Source organism: Hemiscyllium ocellatum, chromosome 2 (genome assembly GCF_020745735.1).
Source record: "Hemiscyllium ocellatum isolate sHemOce1 chromosome 2, sHemOce1.pat.X.cur, whole genome shotgun sequence".
In the NCBI taxonomy this organism is placed as follows: domain Eukaryota; kingdom Metazoa; phylum Chordata; class Chondrichthyes; order Orectolobiformes; family Hemiscylliidae; genus Hemiscyllium; species Hemiscyllium ocellatum.
Window position 1 is genome coordinate 58049598 of NC_083402.1, and position 27324 is coordinate 58076921.

Consider the following 27324-nt stretch of genomic DNA (forward strand, 5'->3'; position numbering starts at 1 on the left):
CAGGCTCTGGCAAATACCTTTCAGAGTTCATTCTTTAACTAAAATCCACCTAAATTATCCATGTAAACTCCATCATCACATCTGAGTTATAATATCACTTTCCATTTATCAAAGGTACTAATCAAAACAAAGTTACTGAGATCCTGTTTTACTGTTAACCATTCAGTTATGTGTATGAAATCCACAGTTGCTATATCAGTATTTATTTTGGCTAAAACAAAACTGAATAGTCAAGCAGCTATTGTAACTGGAAGAGAAGGGATTAAATTCTGCCTGGAGTTCATTATTTCTGTGAAAGTTGTAGACACGTGTAATTATGATTACTTTTTTGAAAATTGTAGTCATCGTCTCAAGACTTTCTGGGTAGCCCTAACTTCTGAAAAAGTGTTCCAACTTAAAGATGAATTTCCATAGCAACAGTTTTAGAGAAGATAGTGCAAGTTCACACAATTGTAAATGCAGGACATATTCCAGCATTTTTCTTGTCAGGATTAATTCATTTGTTTGGAGACATATCTTTAATGTGTTAAAATTTCTGCCTGGAGAATTGATGACTTCATAACAAGCATGTTAATAATCAGATGGGAAGTCCTGTCTTAGAATTTATTGATTACCTCCAGAAACCAGCAGGAACAGTTTGCTGCCAAAATGGGTATTTCACACTTTCCCAGATTGTACCCATTTGTCAGATCTTTGCCTACTCACTTAGCCAATTGATATCTCTGTAGACTCCTTATCTCTTCTTCACGAATCAATTTTATGCCTAATTTTTCCCTCAGCAAACTTAGCAACTATACCTTTGATTACTTCAGCCAAATCATTTAGATATATTATAAAGAGTTGAGACCCCAGCATTAACTCCTGTGGCACACTACTTATGACATCCTGCCAGCTTGAAGAAGACCCATTTTTTCCTACTATCTGCTTGTTAGTCAGCCAATCTTCTATCTGTGCCAGCATGTTGCCCATAAAAACTATGAGCTTCTTGTCCAGCGGCTTACAGCTGCTGTCTCAGCTTGTCAGTGAGTCCTCAAACATCCAAATCCACTTTCTGATTGGCCTTTCCATAAATCCTACAGGTTTCCCATGTCCTGCAGTCTCTACCAAACTTGTCTACATGAGTCTGCACTGACCTGCATTTCCAACATAGCCCCCGGCATATGATGTGGTGATGCCATGATGCTAAGGTTGGTGTTACAAGCATTCCCCCCTCCCACTTTGAAGTCAGGGCATTCCTAACCATAGATGAACCATGAATCCCACATTAACCTATTCACAGCCATGTTTCATCATATACCCCCCCTTGTAGACACTGCTGCCCTCCTTCACAATTGTCATCCCCCCTCCCCATACCCTATACCCCAGCCTGCAGTCCTGAAGAATAACCTACCAAATTTCTTTCCATGACAGCAGCTGCCTACAACCCATCATTTTCCCACAGTTTCTGTTAATAGGACCAACGAACTGACTGTGGCCCACCCCTGAGTGATCTACCCAGGCAGCCCCAGATGAGAAGTGCCCAGACTCTTGACCAATCATTGTATATTTGCTTACTCTGTTAGCCCTACACTTGCATGTGTGAGATTGACACAGCATACTGCTTTACAGCAAAATGGCTTTCAACTTGACTGAGGATTGCTCGTTGTGTAACTGTGCCAAATGGCACACAAGGCAAAACATGGATGTTGTGAGCATGGAGGTAGGCATTGCGTGAGTGCGTGCTAAGAGAGCAAGCGAGCAGCCTTGCGTTGCAACCCGATCCAATCCTTCAGCTGTGTGCTGGTCTTTGTAGGGAAAGTTCAATGCACGTCCAGAGCATGATGCCAGTGTATCAAGAATTGCCATAGTCGTTGTGATAAGTTATTAGCTGTTGGATCCCAACATTCATGCAGAGGGATATGCATGTGGCTGTTACTCATGGATCGCACTGTAAGATGCTGTTTAGTAATGTGCAACATGTAGGTCCTTCAGAGCAAGTGGCAGATATGGTCTATCAGGCACCTACTCTGGTTTCCATGCCAAGTTTTCTTGAAATCTGATTGTTTGGCAGATTTAAATGGTGGGTTGTGGTTTTTATAAGGCATTTAATAAGCAATTATTCCCCTTAGTTTGCAACTCACTGCTATCTAGCAAGAAACTCACCCCGCTGCTCATAAAACATGTTAAGGATGGAGAGAGATGCCTCAGTAAATGTCTTGACTGGTTCTGCCCACACGTTATTGTTTATGACCTGTGGGTTGCCGCTCTATTTGGCATCATCGTAAGGTTACTCCAGGGTGCTAAAGATGTGACACAACAGTCATGGTACGAGGATAAGGGAACAGTGTCCTCAAAAACACTTTGCAGTTCAGCTGTACCTCAGATCACTGCTCAAAAACCTTTGTGTACACTTCCAGGATGTGAAAGGAATTAATTCCGTATGTTTAATGGTTACTTCATTCTCCAGTTTCTTACAGTTGCTATTTACTTGCCCTTGGCGTCATAACTGCTGCTGTTGATCTCCAATTCAAAGGAATTTAAGGAAGCCTTAAATGAACAAAAGAAGCAGTTAATTAGTTCTAAGTTACTAATTGTCCCACAACGAGCCAAATATTGAAGGATTTAGACTTATACATTCCATATTATGATTGTTAGTGTCAGCAAATTTAATTCTAAACTTTGAGGCAGATCTTCAGTAGTGAAGTAAGACTGCATGGCACTGACCCCAGTTTAAAATTGGCCCCACATTTTCACTTAAGACCTTCCTGTTCTAATTCAAGCTTGGAACCAGCAAAATGCATTCTGGGGAGACCAGATGGTGAAGCTTCATCCCAGCAATGTTACCTTCCTCTTGTCTGTCCTTATCAGTGTTCACAGAATTGCATCTACCGTTGCTCACCATCAGCCTCCACTCCCAGAGCACCATGGAAACTCTTCGTTCTGACAAAGGCCAATATTGTCACAGTCCTGTCACAGCCCACACTCTCCCACCACCCCTCACCCTCAGCCGCTGCTCACCCTTGACACAGCTCCCAATCGTCTTCCACTCACACACTTCAGACACAGCCCACAAGAACCCTCAAACAATTCAGACACAGTTCACAATAACCCCCGACATACGCCTAATACAGCTCACAATCTTCTCCCATGAACACACCCGAGCCACAACTCATAATTACTCCCCATTCACACACCCCGACACAGTTCAGAATCATTTCCCATTCACATACCCAACACAGCTCACAATCACAATCACACCCGACACAGCTCACAATCACAGTCACACCGACACAGCTCACAGTCACAATCATATCCGACACAGCTCACAATCACAGCCCCCGTTCACACACCCGACACAGCTCACAATCACACCCCCATTCACACACCTGATACAGCACACAATCACACCCCCATTCACACACCTGATACAGCACACAATCACACCCCCATTCACACGCCCGACAAAGCTCACGATTACAGCCCCCATTCACATGCCCGACACAGCTCACAATCACGGCCTCCATTCGCACACTCGACACAGCTCACAATCACAACCCTTGTTCACACCCGACACAGCTCACAATCACACCCAACATTCACACACCTGATAGAGCTCATGACCACAGCCCCCATTCACACACGACACAGCTCACAATCACACACCCCTGTTCACACACCCGACACAGCTCACAATCACAGTCCCCAATCACACACCCGACACAGCTCACAATCACAGTCCCCAATCACACATCCGACACAGCTCACAATCACACTCCCCCATTCACACACCCGACACAGCACACAATCACAACACCCATTCACACACCCGACACTGCTCACAATCACGCCTTCCAATCACACACCCAACACAGCTCACAATCACGCCCCCCATTCACAAACCTGACACAGCTCACAGTCACACCCTCATTCACACACCCGACACAGATCACAATCACACACGCCCATTCACACCCCCGTCACAGCTCACAATCACAGCCCCCATTCACACAACCGACACAGCTCACAATCACAGCCCCCATTCACACACCCGACACAGCTCACAATCACACCCAACATTCACACACCTGATAGAGCTCATGACTACAGCCCCCATTCACACACGACACAGCTCACAATCACACACCCCTGTTCACACACCTGACACAGCTCACAATCACACACCCCTGTTCACACACCCGACACAGCTCACAATCACAGTCCCCAATCACACACCCGACACAGCTCACAATCACAGCCCCAATCAAACACCCGACACTGCTCACAATCACACCTTCCAATCACACACCCGACACAGCTCACAATCACGCCCCCCATTCACAAACCTGACACAGCTCACAGTCACACCCTCATTCACACACCCGACACAGATCACAATCACACACGCCCATTCACACCCCCGTCACAGCTCACAATCACAGCCCCCATTCACACAACCGACACAGCTCACAATCACAGCCCCCATTCACACACCCGACATAGCGGCACAACAACACTTCCCCTTCACACACCTGACACAGCTCACAATCACACACCCCATTCACACACCCGACACAGCTCACAATCACACACCCCATTCACACATCCGACACACCTCACAATCACACCTCCAATTCACACACCCCTGACTCAGCTCACTATCACACTCCCCCATTCACACACCTGACACAGCTCACAATCACACCCCCATTCACACACGCAACACTGCTCACACTCACAACTCCCATTCACACACCCGACACAACTCACAATCAGACCCCCATTCACACACCCGACAGTTCACAATTACACCCTTCATTCACATACCCAACACAGCTCACAATCACAGCCCCCATTCACACAAATGATACAGCTCACAATCACACTCTCCCATTCACACACCCGACACAGCTCACAATCACAATCACACGCGACACTGCTCACAATCACACACCCGACACAGCTCACAATCTCACCCAGCATTCACACACCTGACACAGCTCACAATCACAACACCCATTCACACACCCAACACAGCTTACAATCACTCCTCCCATGCACGCACCTGACACAGCTCACAATCACACCCCCATTCACACACCTGATACAGCTCACAATCACACTCCCCCAAACACACACCCGTTGGGTGCTACGGTGACACAGTGGTTAGCACTGCTGCCTCACAATGCCAGAGACCCGGGTTCAATTCTCGCCTCATGCGACAGACTGTGTGCACTTTGCACATTCTCCCCGTGTCTGCGTGGGTTTCCTCCGAGTGCTCCGGTTTCCTACCACAGTCCACCAATGTGCAGATTAGGTGAGTTGGCCACGCTAAATTGCCCGTAGTGTTAGGTGAAGGGGTAAATGTAGGAGAATGGGTTGTGCTTTGGAGGGTCGGTGTGGACTTGTTGGGCCGATGGGCCTGTTTCCAAACTGTAAGAAATCAAATCTAATCTAAAAAAAAGCTCACAATCACACCTCCATTCACACACTTGACACAGCTAACAATCACACCGCCCATTCACACCCCCGACACAGTTCACAATCACACCGCCCATTCACACCCCCGACACAGCTCACAATCACACGCGCCATTCACACACCCAACTCTGCTCACAATCACACACCCCATTCACACACTCGACACAGCACACAATCACACACCCCATTCACAAACTCGACACAGCACACAATCACACTCCCCATTCACACACCCGACACAGCTCACAATCACACACCCCATTCACACACGACACAGCACACAATCACACTCCCCATTCACACACGACACAGCACACAATCACACTCCCCATTCACACACCCGACACAGCTCACAATCACACACCCCATTCACACACCTAACACTGCTCACAATCACACCCCATTCACACACCTAACACAGCTCACAATCACACACCCCATTCACACACCTGACACTGCTCACAATCACAGCCCACATTCACACACCTAACACAGCTCACAATCACACATCCCATTCACACATCCAACACAGCTCACAATCACACGTCCCATTCACACACCCGACACTGCTCACAATCACACTCCCCATTCACACATCCCACACAGCTCACAATCACAGTCCCCATTCACACACCCGACGCTGCTCACAATCACACTCCCCATTCACACACCTCCACACTGCTCACAATCACATACCCCATTCACACACCTGACACAGCTCACAATCACACACCCCATTCACACACCCCACACTGCACACAATCACAGACCCCATTCACACACCTTACTCAACTTCGGCGGGTAGGTGTGGACTTGTTGGGCCGATGGGCCTCTTTCCAAACTGTAAGAAATCCAATCTAATCTAAAAAAACAGCTCACAATCACACCTCCATTCACACACACGACACAGCTCACAATCACAACCCCATTCACACACTCGACACAGCTCACAATCACACGCCCCATTCAAACACCCGACACTGCTCACGATCACACGCCCCATTCACACACCCGACACTGCTCACGATCACACGCCCCATTCACACACCCGACACAGCTCACAATCACACGCCCCATTCACACACCTGACACTGCTCACAATCACACGCCCCATTCACACACCTGACACAGCTCACAATCACAGCCCACATTCACACACCTAACACAGCTCACAATCACATGTCCCATTCACACACCCGACACTGCTCACAATCACACTCCCCATTCACACATCCCACACAGATCACAATCACACTCCCCATTCACACACCCGACACAGCTCACAATCACACGCCCCATTCACACACCTGACACTGCTCACAATCACATGCCCCATTCACACACCTGACACTGCTCACAATCACAGCCCACATTCACACACTCGACACAGCTCACAATCACACGTCCCATTCACACACCCGACACTGCTCACAATCACACTCCCCATTCACACATCCCACATAGCTCACAATCACAGTCCCCATTCACACACCCGACACAGATCACAATCACACACCCCATTCACACACCTGACAGTGCCACCGTGCCGCCTGACTTTCAGTGCTTATGTCTTATGGTGTTAGGGTCCAAGGCCTGGGACACTCAAGCACCTGAGTGCACCAGCATACTCTCTTCCATTAACACACTCAGAAGGGTTCGACTGGCTATTAATCCTGGCTCTTGTGTATTCTTGAATGGGGAAGACACAAAACATATCCCTTGCCCAGGGTGTAACCTTTTCTCCCAACATGTTTATAGTCTGAGTCACCTCACAGGAAGTTACAGTTTAATGTGCAGTGCATTTCCCCCTTATAAGTCCATTCTTTGGAAGCTCCTTGATACCTCTTAGATGAGGCATTTCAGGATCTTTTGCTTTAAATATCCATTTAAATATCATTCATTTTGCTGCAGCTTTCCTCTTTCAAAAAACGCATGTTGGCATTAAAATTTTGATATTTCTATAAGTGACCAGGGGTTATGATCCATGGTCATGAACAAAGGAGCCATACGGGAAAGTTAAAGTGAAACACTGATTAGGTAATAATTTGTTTTGTTAGGTAAAAACAAGGGCTGCAGATGCTGGAAACCAGAGTCTAGATTAGAGTGGTGCTGGAAAAGCACAGCAGGTCAGGCAGCATCCGAGGAGCAGGAAAATCAACGTTTCGGGCAAAAGCCCTTCATCAGGAATGGAGGCAGGGTGCCTGCAGAGTGGACAGATAAATGAGAGGGGAGTGGGGGTGGGGAGAAAGTAGCATAGAGTACAATAGGTGAATGGGGGTGGGGATGGAGGTGATAGGTCAGAGAGGAGGGTGGAGCGGATAGGTGGAAAGGAAGATAAACAGGTAGGACAGGTCATGAGGGCAGTGCTGAGCTGAAAGGTTGGAGTTGGGGTGGGGTGGGGGAAGAGGAAATGAGAAAACTGTTGAAGCCCACATTGATGCCCTGGGGTTGAAGTGTTCCGAGACGAAAGATGAGGCGTTCTTCCTCCAGGTGTCTGGTGGTGAGGGAGCAGCGGTGAAGGAAGCCCAGGACCTCCATGTCCTCAGCAGAGTGGGAGGGGGAGTTGAAATGTTGGGCCACAGGCCGGTGGGGTTGATTGGTGCGGATGTCCCAGAGATGTTCCCTAAAGCGCTCTGCTAGGAGGCATCCAGTCTCCCCAATATAGAGGAGACTGCATCGGGAGCAACGGATACAATAAATTATATTGGTGGATGTGCAGATAAAACTTTGTTAGATGTGGAAGGCTCCTTTGGGGCCTTGGATGGAGGTGAAAGAGGAGGTGTGGGTGCAGGTTTTGCAATTCCTGTGGTGACAGGGGAGGGAGGGTGGTTTGTTGGGGGGCGTGGACCTGACCAGGTAGTTATAGAAGGAACGGTCTTTGCGGAAGGCAGAAAGGGGTGGGGAGGGAAATATATTCCTGTGGGGTCCGTTTGGAATGGTGGAAATGTTGTCGGATGATGTGGTTTATGCGAAGGTTGGTGGGGTGGAAAGTGAGGACCGGGGGGTTCTGTCCTTGTTACAGTTGGAGGAGTGGGGTTTGAAGGCGGAGGGGCGGGATGTGGACGAGTTGCGTTGGAGGGCATCTTTAACCACGTGGGAAGCGAAATTGTGGTCTCTAAAGATTAAGGAGGCCTCCTAGTGTGTTCTGTGGTGGAACTGTCCTCCTGGGAGCAGATACAGCAGAGGCAGAGGAATTGGGAATACGGGGATGGCATTTTGCAGGAGGTAGGATGGGAGGAGGTGTAATCCAGGTACTCCATCTCCATTAATGACGACCAACTTGACACTGATACTTTTGTACAAACCCACCGATTCCCACAGCTACCTGGATTACACCTCTTCTCACCCTACCTTCTGCACAAATGCCATCCCGTATTCCCAATTCCTCTGTCTCCACCATATCTGCTCCCAGGAGGACAGTTCCACCACAGAACACACCAGATGGCCTCCTTCTTTAGAGACCGCAATTTCCCTTTCCACATGGTTAAAGATGCCCTCCAACACATCTCGTCCACTTCCCGCATCTCTGCCCTCAAACCCCACCCCTCCAACTGTAACAAGGACAGAAGCCCCCGGTGCTCACCTTCCACTCTACCAACATTTGCATAAACCAAATCATCCGCCGACATTTCCGCCACCTCCAAACAGACCCCACCACCGGGGATATATTTCCGTCCCCACCCCTTTCCGCATTCTGCAAAAACAGTTCCCTCCGTGACTACCTGGTCAGGTCCACGCCCCCCTACAACCCACCCTCCCATCCTGGCACTTTCACCTGCCACCGCAGGAACTGTAAAACCTGTGCCCATACCTCCTCTCTCACCTCTATCCAAGGCCCTAAAGGAGCCTTCGACATCCATCAAAGTTTTACCTGCACATCCACCAATATCATTTATTGTATCTGCTGCTCCCGATGCAGTCTCCTCTACATTGGGGAGACTTGATGCCTCCTAGCAGAGTGCTTTAGGGAACATCTCTGGGATATCTGCACCAATCAACCTCACCGGCCTGTGGCCCAATATTTCAACTCCCCCTCCCACTCTGCCGAGGACATGTAGGTCCTGGGCCTCCTCCACTGCCACTCCCTCACCAGCAGACGCCTGGAGGTGGCAGAACGCCTGATCTTCCACCTCGCAACACTTTAACCCATGGCATCAATGTGGACTTCACCAGTTTCCTCATTTCCCCTTCCCCCACCTCACCCCAGCTCCAACCTTCCAGCTCAGCACTGCCCTCATGACCTGTCCTACCTGCCTATCTTCCTTTCCACCTATCCGCTCCACCCTCCTCCCTGACCTATCACCTTCATCTCCACCCCCATTCACCTATTGTACTCTTTGCTACTTTCTCCCCATCCCCAGCCTCCTCTCATTTATCTCTCCACTCTGCAGGCACTCCGCCTCTATTCCTGATGAAGGACTTTTGCCCGAAATGTCGATTTTTCTGCTCCTCAGATGCTACTTGACCTGCTGTGCTTTTCCAGCACCACTCTAATCTAGACAATAATTTGTTTTGTGTCCAATGGCACAAAGAAAGGAGTCTCTGTCGAGGTGGGTGTTGTATAGTTTAAATGACCAATTATTACAGCAAAGATCACGAAGGAAGTTGATTTTGACATGACATAAATTGTGACTACAGAGAATAATCACTGACAGTCTACAAAGTAAGAATTTTTAAATTATAAGTCAACTGAAGAAATATTTTGTTAAGGTGATGAGTGAGGTATCAACGGATGTATGGAAGACAACACAACTCTGTGGAGTAATGGTTCCCTACATATGGGAATTCCTGTCAGAAAATAAATACAGCAGTGGTCCACAACAGAGGTGACAGCTGAAGGCTATATCCTAGTAACAATAAAATAACAGTCTGTACTCAATGTTCAATGTATCTGACACTGAAAGCACAACTCAGAAGTTGGGAAAATGTGTATGATATTCAAGAGGTGAAATATTTAAATACTTTAAATTAAATAAAATTCAAAGTAATCTAAATAGGAGTTACTTACATCCTCTCCAAAGCTAACCCAGTAGCAAGTTTAAACATTTCAATACATGCATCACATTAGGCAAGGGACATTTGAGCATTAACCAGCTTACAGTGACCAGAACTAAGACCTATATTTTCACCTCAATGGCAACTGTCTCTTTTTCAGAGAAAATGCTGGAAAAACTTGTAATCCCCCAAGTCCCAACTCCCAGCCCAGCATTTCTCATTTTCGTGATCTGGAGGTCATGCCATTTCAATGATAGTTGTCATAGAGTCATAGAGTCTCACAACACAGAAACAGGTCCTTTGGCCCAAACTGGCCCATGCTGACCAAAATGCCTGTCCACTCTAATCCCATTTCCCTGCACTTAGCTCATATCCTTCTAATCCTTTCCTATCCATATATTTGTCCAAATGCCTTTTAAATGTTGTTAATGTAATATTGTTAAATGTTGTTAATCTCCACTGAAAATGGATTTTGGAGTCGCTGGTACCTGGAATCTGGAGTGTGGTGATCCATCAAATTAAGGGCAGTCTGTTCTCAGGACCTTTCTTTTGGATACCCAGTGTACTTATTTGGAGGGCTGCATTATCTCGGTGGATATGGTTCCAGACCATCGAGGTTCCAGTCAACCATGGCTAACAAAGTACATTAAGGACTGAAAAAGTTCAAAAGATACAACCTATGAAGTTGTCAGAAATCAAAGTAACCCTGAGGATTGGGAATATTTTGGAATACAGCAAAGGAGGATCATAAAACCATAAGATGTAGGAGCATAATTAGATCCTTCAGCCCACCATTCGATGAGATCACAATTTGATTACCTTCAATTCCACTTTCAAAACTAGTAAACAAAGGGAGAAGAGAATATGAACGTAAACTAGCAAAATGCAGAAAAATGTCTATTAAAAGCTCCTACAGATGTCTCAAAATGAAGAAGTTGGCTAAGACAAATGTGGTTCCATTACGGTCAGAGTCAGGAGAATTTATAATGTGGAGCAAAGAAACATCAAAGAAGCTAAATCATGTGTCTGTCATCACCGAGGAAGATATAAGACATTTCCTCAAATTAGTAATGCAAGGCACTGGAGAGCATGAGTAATTGACGGAAATTAGGGAAGGTCCTGTTGGAAAACTTAATGAGACTGATGGTTGTTAGTTGCTCAGGCTTTTGGCACACTGGCCTTCCTCAGTCAGGGCATTGAGTATAGAAGTTGGGAAGTTGTGTTGCAATTGTACAGGACGTTGGTGAGGCTGTACTTGGAGTATTGTGTTCAGTTTTGGTCATTTGCTATAGAAATGATGTTATTAAACTGGAAAAAGTGGAGAAAAATATTATAAAGATGTTGCCTGGACTCAATGGTCTGAGTTATAGGGAGAGGTTGGACAAGCTAGGACTTTTTTCTTTAGAGCATTGGAGACTGGGTGGGGCTTAAATAGCTGTATAAGATCATGAGAGGAATGGATAGGGTGAATGAACTCAGGCCTTTTCCCAGGGTTGGGTAATTGATGCCTAGAGGTCATCAGTTTAAGGTGAGAGGGGAAATAATAAAAGGGAACTTGTAAGGCAACATTTTTATACAGAGGACAGTACACATCTGGAATGAGCTGCCAGCAGATGTGGTTGAAACAAGTAATTTAACAACATTTAAAAGGCATTTGGACAAATACATGGATAGGAAAGGTTGAGAAGGGTATGGGCCAACTGCAGGGAAATGGAGTTAGCATGGATGGACATGTTGGTCAGCATGGAGCAGTTTGGGCCAAAGGGCCTGTCTCCGTGCTGTATTACGTAATATTCTATATCTCAGGAAGATTTATATAGGTAGCCGTGGATATAAAAGGTATTGGTGATTATTTTCCAAAATTCTATAGATTCTGCAATGGCTCCTGTAGATTGGAAGGTAGCAAGTGTCACCCCATTATTTAAGAAATGAGGAAGCGAGAAAATGGAGAAGAACAGACCTGTTAGATTTACGACAGAAGCAGGGAAAATGCTGGAACCTATTATAAAGTAAGCAATATCTGTACATTTGAATAACAATTGGCATTGTCAGCATGGATTTGTCCATGGAAATTGTATTTGATTAACCTGTTGGAGGATTTTAGGATGTTACTTATAGAACTGATAAAGAGTAGGATTCTTGGATTCTGTGAAGGCTTTTGCTAAAATCGTCCAAGGGAGATTGCTTACCAAAACACATGGAAAAGGAGATAACATGCCAGCATGGATTAAGGATTGACTAACAGGCAGAAAATGTACAGCAGGTTTAAACAAGTCAGTCTCATGTTGGTGAACTATGTGACTAGTTGAGTAGTACAAGGATCAATACTTGTGTCACAGATTTTTATTAATGATTTAGATGTAGGACCAAATGTAGGAACAAATATTTCCAAGTTTGCAATGACAGAAAGCTTGGTAGGAGGTATGCTTCATGAGAATTTGGACAGACTTAGTGAGTAGACAAGACCATACTGGAAGAACACTACTTTTCATCATTTATATGAATGATTTGGATGTGAGCATAAGAGGTACAGTTAGTGAGTTTGCAGAGGACACTAAAATCGGAGGTGTAGTGGACAGCGAAGAAGGTTACCTCAGATTACAACAGATGGACCAATGGGCTGAGAAGTGGCAGGTGGAGTTTAATTTAGATAAATGCGAGGTGCTGCATTTTGGGAAAGTAAATCTTAGCAGGACTTATACACTTAATGGTAAGGTCCTAGGGAGTGTTGCTGAACAAAGAGACCTTGTAGTGCAGGTTCATAGCTCCTTGAAAGTGGAGTTGCAGGTAGATTGGGTAGCAAAGAAGGCGTTTGGTATGCTTTCTTTTATTGGTCAGAGTATTGAGTACAGGAGTTGGGAGGTCATGTTGCGGCTGTGCAGGACATTGGTTAGGCCACTTTTGGAATATTGCGTGCAATTCAGGTCTCCTTCCTATTGGAAAAATGTTGTGAAACTTGAAAGGGTTGAGAAAAGATTTACAAGGATGTTGCCAGGGTTGGAGGATTTGAGGTATAGGGAGTGGTTGGATCGGCTAGGCCTGTTTTCCCTGAAGTGTCGGAGGCTGAGGGGTAACCTGATTGAGATTTACAAAGCCATGAGAGGCATAGATAGGATAAATAGACAAAGTCCTTTCCCGGGGGATGGGGGAGTCCAGAACTATAGGACATAGGTTTAGTGTGAGAGGGAAAAGATATCAAAGAGACCTAAAGGGCAACTTTTTCACGTAGAGGGTGCTATGTGTATGGAATGAGCTGCCAGAGGAAGTGGTGGAGGCTGGTACAATTGCAACATTCAAAAGGTATCAGGATGATTACATGAATAGGAAGGGTTTGGAGGGATATGGGCCATGTGCTGGCAGGTAGGAAAAGATTGGGTTGGGATATCTGGTTGGCATGGAGGAGTTGGACCAAAGGGCCTGTTTCCATGTTGTACAACTCTATGACTCTATGGCTCTAAGGGCACTAATTTGATAGTTCTTTCAATGAGCCAGCACAGACATGATAGGCTAAGTGGTCTTGTCCTGTACTGTAAATTCCATTGCTTCCAGCTGGCACACAATCTAATCATCCTGATTTCATGCTTGGTGTGAGTAGGTATGAGTTCCACACTGGATATTTCAAAGGTCCCAAAAGAGTTAGAATTTATTATCAGGGAAGGTTAATTATCTTAGAACAGAGATCATTCTTCTGAAAATAACTTTTAAAAATGAAATTCTTATCTCTTCAGCTTATTTAGAATCTGAATTATCCCATCAGAGCAGGAGGGGCCTGCTTCAAAAATCTCCTGACACCTTGTGCAGTACAGCTAACCACAAGCTTGCTCAGATCACCCTGAAGAGAAAAGTGATCTCGTCGTATGAACATTTAGAGTGATGTCATAGTATGAGCAATCATTGGAAAGAGACTTCATCCTTCGCACTTCAGCTATAGCTATTTTATGCCATTTATAGATAAACAAACTTAGCATCCAGGCTACTCATTGTGATATTTATTTTTCACAATTTTGACAAAATATCCTCCGGTTCTTTGTTTCTTTCTGCTATGTATCATACGTGTTAAGGTGTTGCAAATCTTCTAACAACCCTTTGCACCTCTCATTAAATAGTGCATGAAAGAGACTTCCATCACATCACCATTCTATCCCCCAGATGATAAACTGCTTCATATCCACTCAGCAGGCCTGTGTTCCACGTGGGGAAATCAGGATATGAGCTAGCACTTAGTGACATATGCAGGAAAAGAAGCTGTTACATTAGGCATTGGTCTCAATAGATTATTCAATTACTTCTCTTGTGACAATTATTTTGTGACACCATCGTCCCGTGACTGAATTTACATCTCCCGAAAATGCCTAATTTTGTGGGAAAATTAGTTTATAATCAGATTACTTATAGTGTGGAAACAGGCCCTTCAGCCCAACAAGTCCACACCAACCCACCGAAGCACAACCCACCCATACACCCCTTACCTAACACTACAGGCAATTTAGCATGGCCAATTCACCTGATCCACACATCTTTGGACTGTGGGAGGAAACCGGAGCACCCAGAGGAAACCCACGCAGACACAGGGAGAATGTGCAAACTCCACACAGTCAGTCAGTCACCTGAGGTGGGAATTGAACCCAGGTCCCTGGTGCTATGAGGCAGCAGTGCTAACCACTGTGCCACCGTGCCAGTATAGGTGGGAAGATAAGAATACTTGGCAATTGATGTGACAGGGCAAAACTAATTTTAGGTGGTGAATCAGTACATTAAAATTGAACATGCCCTTGTGAAGATTGTTTTAAAATAGAACTCTTGGAGGATTTCTGCTTTAATGTGCACTTTTGTCCCAGTCACAAGGAATTCCACACAGACAGAGTTAGTAATTTAATAAAGGCCATCATCATTTTTCAGTCTTATAGTGACAATGGAAGACTTATCAGGCTATGAGGTTTATGTTTCACTGAATACAAATAGTTTCAGAAAGAGAAACAAATAGATCACATAATTGTCCCAACCCTGACGAACGAAAAGAAAATTGTTCAGTGAAAAGAATTAATTAATTTTGCATCTTCTGACAAATGCCTTGCAATAATTGTAAATTAGAGGTATTCAGCCATCAAATTAAATAGAAAGATGACTATAAAATGTTGAATAGAAAATACATTTCTGGTTTGATGGACTGTTCTGTGGTTGTTCACGTGGTACTACACATGAATCCAATCAACATTTTGGAGATAAGCAAAAATTCAAAGAGAGAGACAAAAGAAGTATTTTATAAAACAGTGCATCGTTGTTACAGTGTAATTTACAAAATAATCGGGTCTGTGTAATGCAACATATAAGGTAAAAGAGCGTCACCTGAAAGTTGCCGAAGCAACTGCCTCCTGGCAGAGTCACATAGCATACATACGGAGCAAAGGGAGATGGCACGGATTCATAAACCACAAGGCTTCCATTCTTAAAGACAGCTCCTTGCTTGTTCTTTGCCTCCCAAAATTCCTGCAATGTTTCTACCACATGCACTGTGTGAGAACAGAAATAGGGCATCTTAAAATGTTTAGGGAAGTTCAGAAAATATGTTTCTTGTTGCCATTTAATGACTTTGGGAAAACAGAAACTAATGTAATTTGTTCTTAAGCATTCAATATGAATTACCTAGACTATAACAGTTTAAGACAAATCAATACACAATGAAACAAATACAAAGAATGCTGGAGAAACTCAGCAAAAACATAACATAAGAAATAGGAACAGAAGTAGGCCATCTGACCCCATGTGCCTTCTCTGACATTCAATAAGCTCATGGTTGATCTTTTGTGTACTCAGCTCCACTTTCCCACCTGCTCACCATAACCCTTAATTCCTTTACTGTTCAAAAATCTATCTTTGCCTTCAAAACATTCAACAAGAACCTCAACTGCTTCATGGAGCAGGGAATTCCCCAGATCTGCAACCCTTTAGGTAAAGAAATTCCTCCTCAGCTCAGTCTGAAATCTGTTCCCTTTACTTTGAGGCTATGCCTCCTAGTTCTAGTTTCACACGCCATTGGAAACAACATCCCAGCTACTATCTTAGCTATTCCTTTCATAATGTTATATGTTTCCATAAGATGCCCCCCCACCCCCCATTCTTCTAAATTCCAATGAGTATGGTCCCAGTCTACTCAATCTCTCTTCATAAGTCAACTCTCTCAACTCGGGAATCAACAAGTGAATCTCTTGTGTACCCGCTCCAGTGCCAGTAAACCCTTTTCAAATGAAGAGACCATACGTTTACACAGTACTTTCGGTGTCACCTCTCCAGCACCATATACAGCTGCAGCATACCCTCACTATTTTTAAAGTCCAGCCTTCTAGCAATAAAGAACAATATTCCATTTGCCGTCTTAATTATCTAATGCACCTCATGACTCATGCATAAGGACATCCAGGTCCCTTTGCACAGCAGCATGCTGCAATTTTTCACTATTTAAGTAATAGTCCATTTTACTGCCATTCCTACTAAAATGGCACATTTTACCAACATTTACCCCACATTTACCAACATTTTACTCTATCTGACAGAACCTTGCCTCCTCACTTAACCTACCTATATCCCTCTGCAGACTTTCAGTGTCCTCTGTACACTTTGCTCTACCACTCACCTTAATGTCATCTGCGAACTTTATCACATTGCACTTGGACCCCAACTCTAAATCATTTATGTAAATTGTATAAAATTATGGTCCCAATACTGACCCTGAGGCACACCACCAGCCATTGATTGCCAACCAGAAAAATACACAGTCACCCCACTCTTTGCTTTCTGTTTATTAACTAATCCTCTATCTATGCTAATATATTGCACATACATGTGCTTTATGCAGTAGCCGTTTTTATAGCACCTTACCAAATGCCTCTGGTTCCAAATACACTACATCCACTAGTTCTCTGTTGTCAACCGTGTCCATAACATTCTCCAAGAATTCCTGTAAATTAGTTAAACATGACCTGACTTTCATTAACTCATGCTTCATCTGCCCAATGGGACAATTTCTATCCAGATGTCTTGTTATTTCTTTCATAAGAACATAAGAACTAAGAGCAGGAGTAAGCCATCTGGCCCTTCGAGTCTGCTCCACCACTCAATAAGATCATGGCTGATCTTCTCATGGCCTCAGCTCCACTTACTCGCCCTCTCACCAAAACCCTTAATTCCTTTACTGTTCAAAAAATTATCTATCTTAGCATTAAAAACATTTACTGAGGAAGCCTCAATTACGTTATTGAGCAGAGAATTCCACAGATTCACAATCCTCTGGGTGAAGAAGTTCCTTCTCAATTCAGTCTTAAATTTGCTCCCTCTAATCTTGAGGCTATGCTCTCTTATTCCAGTTTAACCTGCCAGTGGAAACATCCACTATACTTCGATCTTATCTATTCTCTTCATAATTTTATATGTTACTATAAGATTCCTCCTCATTCCTCTAAATTCCAATGAATATAATCCCAGTCTACTCAGTCTCTCCTCATACGCTAACCCCCTCAACTCCGAAATCAATCTAGTTAATCTCCTCTGCACACCCTCTAGTGCTAGTACATATTTTCTCAAGAGACCAAAAATGCACACAGTACTCCAGGTGTGACCTCACCAGCACCCTATACAGCTGAAACATAACCGCCCTACTTTTAAACTCAATCTCTTTAGCAATGAAGGGCAAAATTAAATTTTCCTTCTTAATTACCTGTTATGCCTGCAAACCAACCTTCTGTGATTCATGCACAATGACACCCAGGTCCCTCTGCACAACAGCATGCTGCAATTTGTTTTACTATTCAAGTAATTGTCCTTTTTGCTGTTATTCCTACCAAAATTGATGACTTTGTATTTATTAACATTGTTTTTCATCTGCCTGACCTTTGCCCACTCAAACTATCTATGTCCTTTTGCAAAGTTTCACAAACTTTGACATACTACACATGGTCCCCAACTCCAAACCATCTTTGTAAATTGTGAATAATTGTGGTCCCTGAGACACACCACTAGTCATGATTGCCAACCAGAAAAAGCATTCATTTATCCCCACTCTTTGCTTCCTGTCAGTTATCCAATTCTCTATCCATGCTAATACATTGCCCGTAACGCTATGCATCTTTATTTTATGCCGCAGCCTTTTGTTGTGGCACCTTGTCGAATGCCTTTTGGAAATCAAGATAAACCACATCTACTGTCTCCCTGTTGCCCACCTGCTCAAAAAGTCTTCATAGAATTCCAATAGATTAGTTAAGCATGACCTGTACTTCATGAACCCATGCTTCATATGCCCAATGGGACAATTTCTATCGAGATGCTTTGCTACTTCTTCCTTGATAATACATTCAAGCATTTTGTTCACTATGGAAGTTAAGCTAACTGGTTTATAATTTTAGATCTTTAGTGATAATGATCATTTCTAGAACCTTATGTACCATAGCCTCCCTTTCATCAATTATTGACATATTATTTGTGAAGACTGATACAAAATACCCATTCAAAATACCTATACACCTCAGTCATGTACTCACTTCCCTTTATTAAATCCCCCTTCTCATCCTGTAAAGGACCAATATTTGCTTTAGCCACTCTTTGTAGTTTTATATATCTGTAGAAACTTTTGCTATTTGTTTTTATATTCTGAGCTACGTTACTCTCATAATCTACCTTGCTTTTCTTTATATGGTTTTCTGGTGACCTTTAAAGATTTCTCAATCCTCTGGTTTCCCACTAATCTTTGCACTTTGTTTGCATTAGCTTTCAATTTGATACCCTCTTAGTTATCTATGGTTGATCCTACAGTCCTTCCTTTTCACTGGTATATAATTTTGCTGAGCACTGTGAAAAATTACTTTGAAAGTTCCTCAATTCTCCCACCATATAGTCTTTGATACCATCTACCTTAACCAACTCCTCCCTCATCCCATTGTAGGCGCAATCTACTGGTATTAGATTTTATCTTCTCACTCTTCATCTGTATTTTAAATTCAACCATACTGTGATCGCTCCTTCTGAGGGGATCCCGAACTTTGAGATCATTAATTATTCCTGCCTCATTACACAGGACCAGATCTAGGATAACATGCTCCCTCACAGGTTCTCTTACATGCAGTTTGAGGTACCTAGCATGGTATGAACTCCTCCTCAAGGCTGCCTTGACTGATTTGGTTTGACAGGTCAATATGTAGATTAAAATCCCATATGATAATTGCAATACTGGTTGTGCATGGATCAGTTATTTCTTTGTTTATTGCCTGCCTCACTGTGATGTTATTAGTTGGTGGCCTACAGACTATGTCTGTCAGTGACATTTTTATCTTACTATTTCTAATTTCCACCTACATCAATTCAATCTTTTTCTCCATAGAACCTAAATCATCTCTCACTATAGCCCTAAAGTCATACTGAAATATCAGAACTATACCATTTATGTTTTCTTTCTCTTGTTATTTCTTATTTCCCCCTCATAAGGCTTTTACATCATCAAGCCAAGATCATTTATTGCTATTATACACATTCTACCTTGCACCAACAAAACAGTTCCCACCACCCTGACCTTCCTGACTATTATTTCAAAAGGTCATATTCCAAGTTCCCAGTTTTAATCTCTTTTCAACTGTACCTCCATAATGGCTGTAATATCATACCCATTTATCTCTATACCAATAACTCATTTTTTTAAGTAAATGCTACATGTATTTAAGTATTTTGTGTTTTTTGTTAATTTTGTGTTTTTACAATTTTGCTCTCCCTTTGACTCTGTTTGCATTTTTAAAAATACTGGCACACTCTATCCCTTCCTTACCCACTCTGAATTTTATTATTAAATTATTTGAATGCCACCATATCATTTTGCTTTGTAAGTGTTTGTATCACCCCTCCCAAAGTCTTCCTCCCTCTTGGAAAAATATCAGTGTCATTGGGTCAAAATCCTGAAATTCTTTTCCTAATAGCATGGTGGGTCCATAACACCAAATGGACAGCAGCAGATTAAGAAGGCAGCTTCTCAAAGGCAATTAGGAAAAGGCAATAAATCCAGTCAATGAAGCTCACATTCTCAGAATGACTTTTTAAAAATGTTGTTCGATCTCCTAGCCCTAGGGACACTCTGACATGAAACATTTTGATCATTTGTCGCAGGTCCCTTCTCATTTTTCATCTATTTGTAATTGAGGGAAATTATCAGAGACAAAAAAACTGCAGATACTGGAATCCAAAGTAGACAAACATGAGGTTGGAAACACACAGTAAGCAGCCAGCATCAGAAGGTGGAAAAGTCAATGTTTCAGGTTATTAATCCCTCTTGGATTCATGCTGTCACCTTATTTCTAGAGTTGTTAGATTAAAAAGTAGTGAAGATGTGCTAAACCTGTATCAGTTGGTTTCACCACATATGCAATATCGCAAGCACTTCTGTTTATTATACAATAACAAGAAACTGAAGAGAATGAAGGAGATTTAAAAGGATGAAAGCAGTAATGTGTAGGTGCACAAATGGAATAGTTAACAGGCTGGCCATGTTTGCTCTTGAAAAAATGTTGTAGTGTGATTTAATACATATAATATAAAATTATGAAATATCTTTCTGGTTGGTGACAAAAAGGATGATTTCTCTCCTGGGGAAGAGTTGATAAAGAGTGGAGCTGGAAAAAGCATAGCAAGTTAAGCAACATCAAAGGAGAAGGGGGATCGACGTTTCAGATCTGAACCTTTCATCAGGATCTGATGACATTTTCTGACCTGAAACATTGACTCCCCTTCTCTACTGATGCTGCTTGACCTGCTGTGCTTTTTCCAGCTCCATTTTTTTACCCACACTTATCCTCTTGCTTCTGCAGTTCCCACTATCTCCAAGCTCCTGAGGAAGAGCCCAACTAGAGGCCATAGAGGCTACCAATATAAAATAGCCACCAAGAAATCCAATGGGTAATTCAGAAGAAATGTTTTCATCCACAGATTGGTGAGAATGTGAATTCAATAGTATAGGGAGTGGCCAGGAGAAATAGTCAAGATCTATTTAAGGGAAAAGTAGACAAGTGTATGAGAGAGAAGGGAATAGATATTTGCAACGGTGGATTTAAATAAAGATGGAATAAGGCACAGAACATTAAGACCATCTTGCAAAAGTGTTCATTCTACTTCTGAAATATTTACATGAAAATAACCATTTCAGAAAATAACATCTCTTTGAGTGTTGGTTGTTTGCAAATTACTTAAGATTTTACTGCAAGATCTCTGCACAAGCTGTCTTTCAAAGTAATTAGCATATTGGCTTCCAATTAATATAATGTTTACATCAGTTCCTTTGCTTTTAGTTTCACGTTTTCTGAGAACAGAAATATACTCAAATATTCAAAACATCTTCTACTCATCAGGCCAATATTCAAGAATGGCAATGTGATGGGAACAGCAAAAAAAAAATCAGCATCCACTTTTCCAACCAATTAGCGGATGTTTCTCATCCAGTATAAAAATGCTGTTCTCGTTTACATTGATATTCTTGAGAGTATTGTTGAGAGTGGGTGGCATGGTGGCACAGTGGTTAGCACTGCTGCCTCACAACGCCAGAGACCTGGGTTCCCGCCTCAGGTGACTGACTGCGTGGAGTTTGCACATTCTCCCTGTGTCTGCGTGGGTTTGCTCCAGTTTCCTCCCACAATCCAAAGATGTGCAGGTTAGGTGAATTGGCCATGCTAAATTGCCCGTAGTGTTAGGTGAAGGGATAAATGTAAGGGAATGGGTGGGTGGCGGGTCGGTGTGGATTTGTTGGGCCGAAGGGCCTGTTTCCACGCTGTAAGTAATCTTAAAAAAAAGTGCAAAATGAAAAGGTTTGATAAAATACAATTCCTCATTGTTCACATTGTTGAGTACATTAAATGTAAACTCAGGCAGATCCAAGGAAGGGCTCCAGCAGCTGAAGAAACAGTATTGTGTATATTGGGCTCTAAGCTTGATATATGGAAAGTTATAAATACATATATACAGCATGTGTTTCCTATTGCTGGTTCTAAATTTTAAATTTTAAATGCTCTGCGATTGAGAAAATTGGTGCCAACTAGTTTATGGATTTTATCATCACTGGATGACAGGAACATGGTTCAAAAAGGATGGTAGTTGCTTTTAAAACCACAAATAGCTTTTGTTTCAGAAATATGGGATTCATTCATACAGACTCCTTTGTTAATCTCTATGTGCCACATTGAGAGTTTTTGGGGAAATCAAATCTAAACAATGTACTGCATTACTTACCTGTATCTTGCCATTCAATCAGTAACCAAATATTATAGATGACAGTAGGATTATAAATCTCAACTAACACAATGCTGGTGCTCAAAGGATTTCGTCTACAATATTAATGCCAGATTTTCAATTAATAGTTGCAAAGGAACCTATATTATGACTACAATGAGTTCTGTCTTCTGATACACCATATGAAACTAATTATAAAGAAAAATTGTTCCTTGATATTCATCAAGGTGAATCTAATGGGTGTAGCTCTGCATAATTCTTATGGTACTAGAACTCAATGCTTAGATTGAGTGGAAAATGAAAAATAGAAACATAGGAAACCAAATAACTTCTTCAATTAAATCCTATTAAAGTTTTCTGCAGTCGGCTAAGTGTTTAACTTCTGCGCTGATTGGAACTGATGTTTGAAGATTACAAAACAGCTTTCCACAGTTTGAAAAACAGCTTTTTGAAATTGCTAAGGTTTATCCTTACACAAAAAGCAGGTCAGTCTAAACCAGCCAATTACCACACAATCAGTCTACTCTTGATCATCAGTAATGTGATGGAAGGGGTCATCAACAATGTTGTCAAGCAGTGCTTAGCAATATCTGCTCACTCACAATCAGTTTGGGTTCTGCCAGGGTCACTGAATTCCTGATCTCATTACTTAGATTAAATGTGGTGAAAAGAACAGGACTCCAGCAATGAGGTGAGAGTGACTGCCTTTGACATCAAAGCCACATTTGACTGAGTGTGGCATCAAGAAGGCTTGGGAAAACTAGAGTCAATGGGAATCAGGGGAGAACTCTCCACTGGTTGGAGTCATGCCTGGTGTAAAAGAAGATGATTGTGGTTGTTCAAAATTGGTCATCTCAGCTGAAAGACATCTCTGCTGAAAAATGTGTTGCTGGAAAAGCGCAGCAGGTCAGGCAGCATCCATGGACCAGGAGAATCGACATTTCAGGCATAAGCCCTTCTTCAGGAACTCTGCCAGAGTTCCTCAGTTAGTGACCTAGGCCCAACTCTCTTCAGTTGATTCATCAATGATCTTCCCTCCATTATAAGATCAGAAGTGGAGATGTTTGCCAAAGATTGCTTAATGTTCAGAAATATTCATGACTCCTCTGTACATGTACAAATACAACAAGACCTGGATGATATTCAGATTTGGGCTGATGAGTGACAACTAATATTTATGCTACACAAGTGCCAGGCAATGATCATCTCCAAGAAAAGAGAATCTGACCATCACTCATTACTGAATCCCTTACTCCTGACATCCTGGGAGTTAGCATTGACCAGAAACTGAACGGAACATGCCACATATATACGGTGGCTACGAGAGCATGTCAGAAGCTAGAAATCTGACAGTGACTAACTCACCTCTTGACTTCCCAGAATCTGTCCACTGAGGCACAAGTCAGGAGTATGATGGTATACTCCCCACTTGCCTTGGATGAGTGCAACTTTAGCAACATTCAAGAAGCTTTACACATTCAAGACAAATCAGCCTGCTTGATTGGCACCAGATTCTAATGCAGTCACTCCCTCCATCACCGACATATATTAAAAACAATATGTACCATCTACAAATTGCCATCCAGAAATTCATCAAGGTTCCTTCGTGTCAACTTGCGAACTTAAGACCACAACCATCTAGACAGACAAGGGAAGCAGATACATGGGAATACCATCTTGCATTATCTGAAAGTCTCTCTCCAAGCAACCACCATCCTGATATGGAACTGTATGGCTGTTACTTCACTATTGTTAGCTCAATGTCTTGGAACTCCCTCCCAAACAGCGTTGTGAATGTAGCTACACCATATGCATTATGGTGGTTCAAAATGTCAGCTCACCACTATCTCCTCCAGGGCAATTAGGAATGGATAATATATGTTGGCCCAGTCAGTTGCCCACCTCCCATGAATGAATTTTAAAAAAACATAACAGGTGTCACAACACCAGCAGTCACAAGGATGAGCTTTTCTGAGATGTAAGTTGTTAACAATTAAATATGGGTAGAGATTTCAAAAGCCAAATGAGATATAATCATAATCAACCTGTATGAGTGAAAGAAATGCAAACATTGTAAATTGAGACAAACACAACATGGTTGAAATGTAGCACCAGCAAATGTATAACTCAGATCTGGATAAACGTTTGAAATTTAAAATGCTTTCTGGCATTTTTCCTTGACAATTATTTATTAGCCTTCTATGTATTTCTAAGTATTTCCTGTTTTTGTTTTCAATTTTGCATTTATGATTTTATTTCCTTTATTTTCCTGTTTAATATATTAGCACTTTTCTTCCAGATTTGTTAACTTCAAAAAAGTTCTGTTCTTTGTGATCTTCATTGGCCTCTTACATCTAACTTACCACTATTGCAAGGCTGTTTGACCTGCATGCTGTTGTTTTCATTTATCAATATTAATGTATTTGCTAGAAATTAGGTCAGAACTGTTAGATTGTAGTTTATCTAACAAATTTACATGCATATTATTATCTCATTAAAATAAATGACAATGTACAGTTTAAAATAATACAGGTCATGTACTGGTCAATTTATTTTTTGCTTTAAAAATTACTGCAGTGTTTGTAAATTAAAAGATACGACTATTAATGAAAATGCAGTATTGGAAAATTCTGTCTGCATTCAGTAAATTGCAAATGCACTACAAGGATTAGTCACAGAAAAATACCATAAACGTAATTTATGGCATACCCCTAAGTGTTAGCCAAGGTGTAGTCCCAAATAATTATATAACAATTATCCCTGTGAGTTTTAGAGAGGTACAATATATTGAGCAGGCAGAAGCTGTCATCATAAAATTAACAACCTTCTGTAGCTTCCTTTTATTTGTGTTAAATGTTTTATATTTCATAGTGTAATTGGTTTAAAATCCATTTCATTGATTTAACACATTCAGTTCAGGCCACAAGCAGAGCTAACTAGACATAAAACAGCATTCAGACTTCTTTGAAATAAAAGCACTTTTAGTTTCAAAACGGCTATTTCTTGCTATCATAGAGCCAGCAAGATCCAGGAGGTAAAACAAAACTGTAAAATGTTATTTTTATTGTGTGCAAAGCTCCAGTTCACAATAATTAACTTAGAAAATAGCGGAAGTAAGAACAAGATGAAACAAGAAATATAATGATATCTGTTTTTATGTAATAATTAAAAATCAGTTGTATTTTTGAGTTATTCATTATTTTAAATATTTAATATTATCGTGGTATAAATAAACATAATTTACAAAGAGACATGCAAACTTACAAAGCATTTCGTGAACCTGTAAACATGCTAAAGTAATTTAAAAATTTGGATTGGTATATGAAAATACAACAATAGATTTATAGAATAATTTTTCAAATCCTTTATAAAGATGACTCACAATCTTTAAAGATAAACGTTGGATTTTTGTCAGGTAGCAATGAACAAATTGTATCTCGCAGAGATTTCATTCCATTATCCATCTTGCGTCTGTCTTCTCCTGGCTACATTCATGCAGTTCCCTGATACGTGAATCACTCCAGCTCTGCACAATGGTGTTGTGGAGGTCTAATAAAGCAGCATGGACCAGTAAGGTTTGTTTTACACATCTGCCAATCAGACACCGAATATTCTGAAAAGTCGACCAGAGGGGACCTTATCCCTGACTTACTTGCCTTTGAAATATAGTGAGCTAAATAGCTATATGATTGCCTGACAACTGCAATTGTTACTGTTTTATCCTACATGATCTATATACTCACTGACAAGCATCTAACCTTGTAAAGAAATGTGTCAGACCCAGTAGTCAAAGATTCTAGTTCTTCCATCATTTGAAGCACAGATATTTGTTTGATTATGGGGAGCTGAACATCTGTCTAATTATGGTTGTCAGGAAAGTTAACAACAAACCTTTGTGTATGCAAGAAAGAAATGGGATGAATTTAACATAAACTAGAAATATAATTGAGTCTCATCTGTAACTTTGAGTCAGAAAATGTGCAGTGTATTTTCAGTTACATCAAGGTCGAAACTAGGCAGGGAATTATTTGCCTTCACCAAAATAAGTCACTTCTGTTTCATTGGCTGCCTTCTTGGTGGAAAAGTTGTTGTTAATCGGGATGAAAGTATAGACAGCATGGATCACCTCCATTTCATTCTGCACTCATCAAACTTCTTGAACTCAATCCAGAATCAATTGTTTTTCAAGTCTTTTCACCCATGTCTCAAAGTATAGCATGACCTCAACTTTAAAACTTCACATCCTGACTGAGGGCTTAGAATTTTCATGATTATCATCCTAAGTCGATTTGACATCAGTGAAAATCATCTTTTTAAACTTTTGAACAGTTGAAATTTTTATTCATGTAACCTCTACATTATTTTTGAGGTTGACTATTAAGACACAAGTTTAGAGAAATAAAAATAAAGCACAATATTTAGTTCAAAGTTTAATATGAATAGGATTAATTTCTGATTTTAGTTCTTTAATTTCCAAGCAAAAATGTTACGGTATTATTCTACATAAACGTCATAAAAGTATTACATTTTATTTTTAGAAGTGCAATGACATTGCTGATGCTGGTAATCAATTATGAAATAATATTGATTTTTTCAGAGATCATCAACCTAAATGTTAACTCT

At 41.8% G+C, this 27324-nt stretch overlaps 1 protein-coding gene across 1 annotated transcript in view; it reads right to left on the minus strand.

Moving 5' to 3' along the window:
• Nucleotides 1–26165, minus strand: part of lix1 (limb and CNS expressed 1) — a 46403-nt gene extending 20238 nt beyond the window's left edge. Inside the window, exons 1-2 of the mRNA XM_060841411.1 lie at nucleotides 26084–26165; nucleotides 15799–15962 (exon numbers count right to left, since the gene is read on the minus strand). Of these exons, the coding sequence (XP_060697394.1) occupies nucleotides 15799–15962; nucleotides 26084–26165 (246 nt within the window). The remainder of the gene's footprint in view (nucleotides 1–15798; nucleotides 15963–26083) is intronic.
• Nucleotides 26166–27324: the final 1159 nt, after the last annotated feature.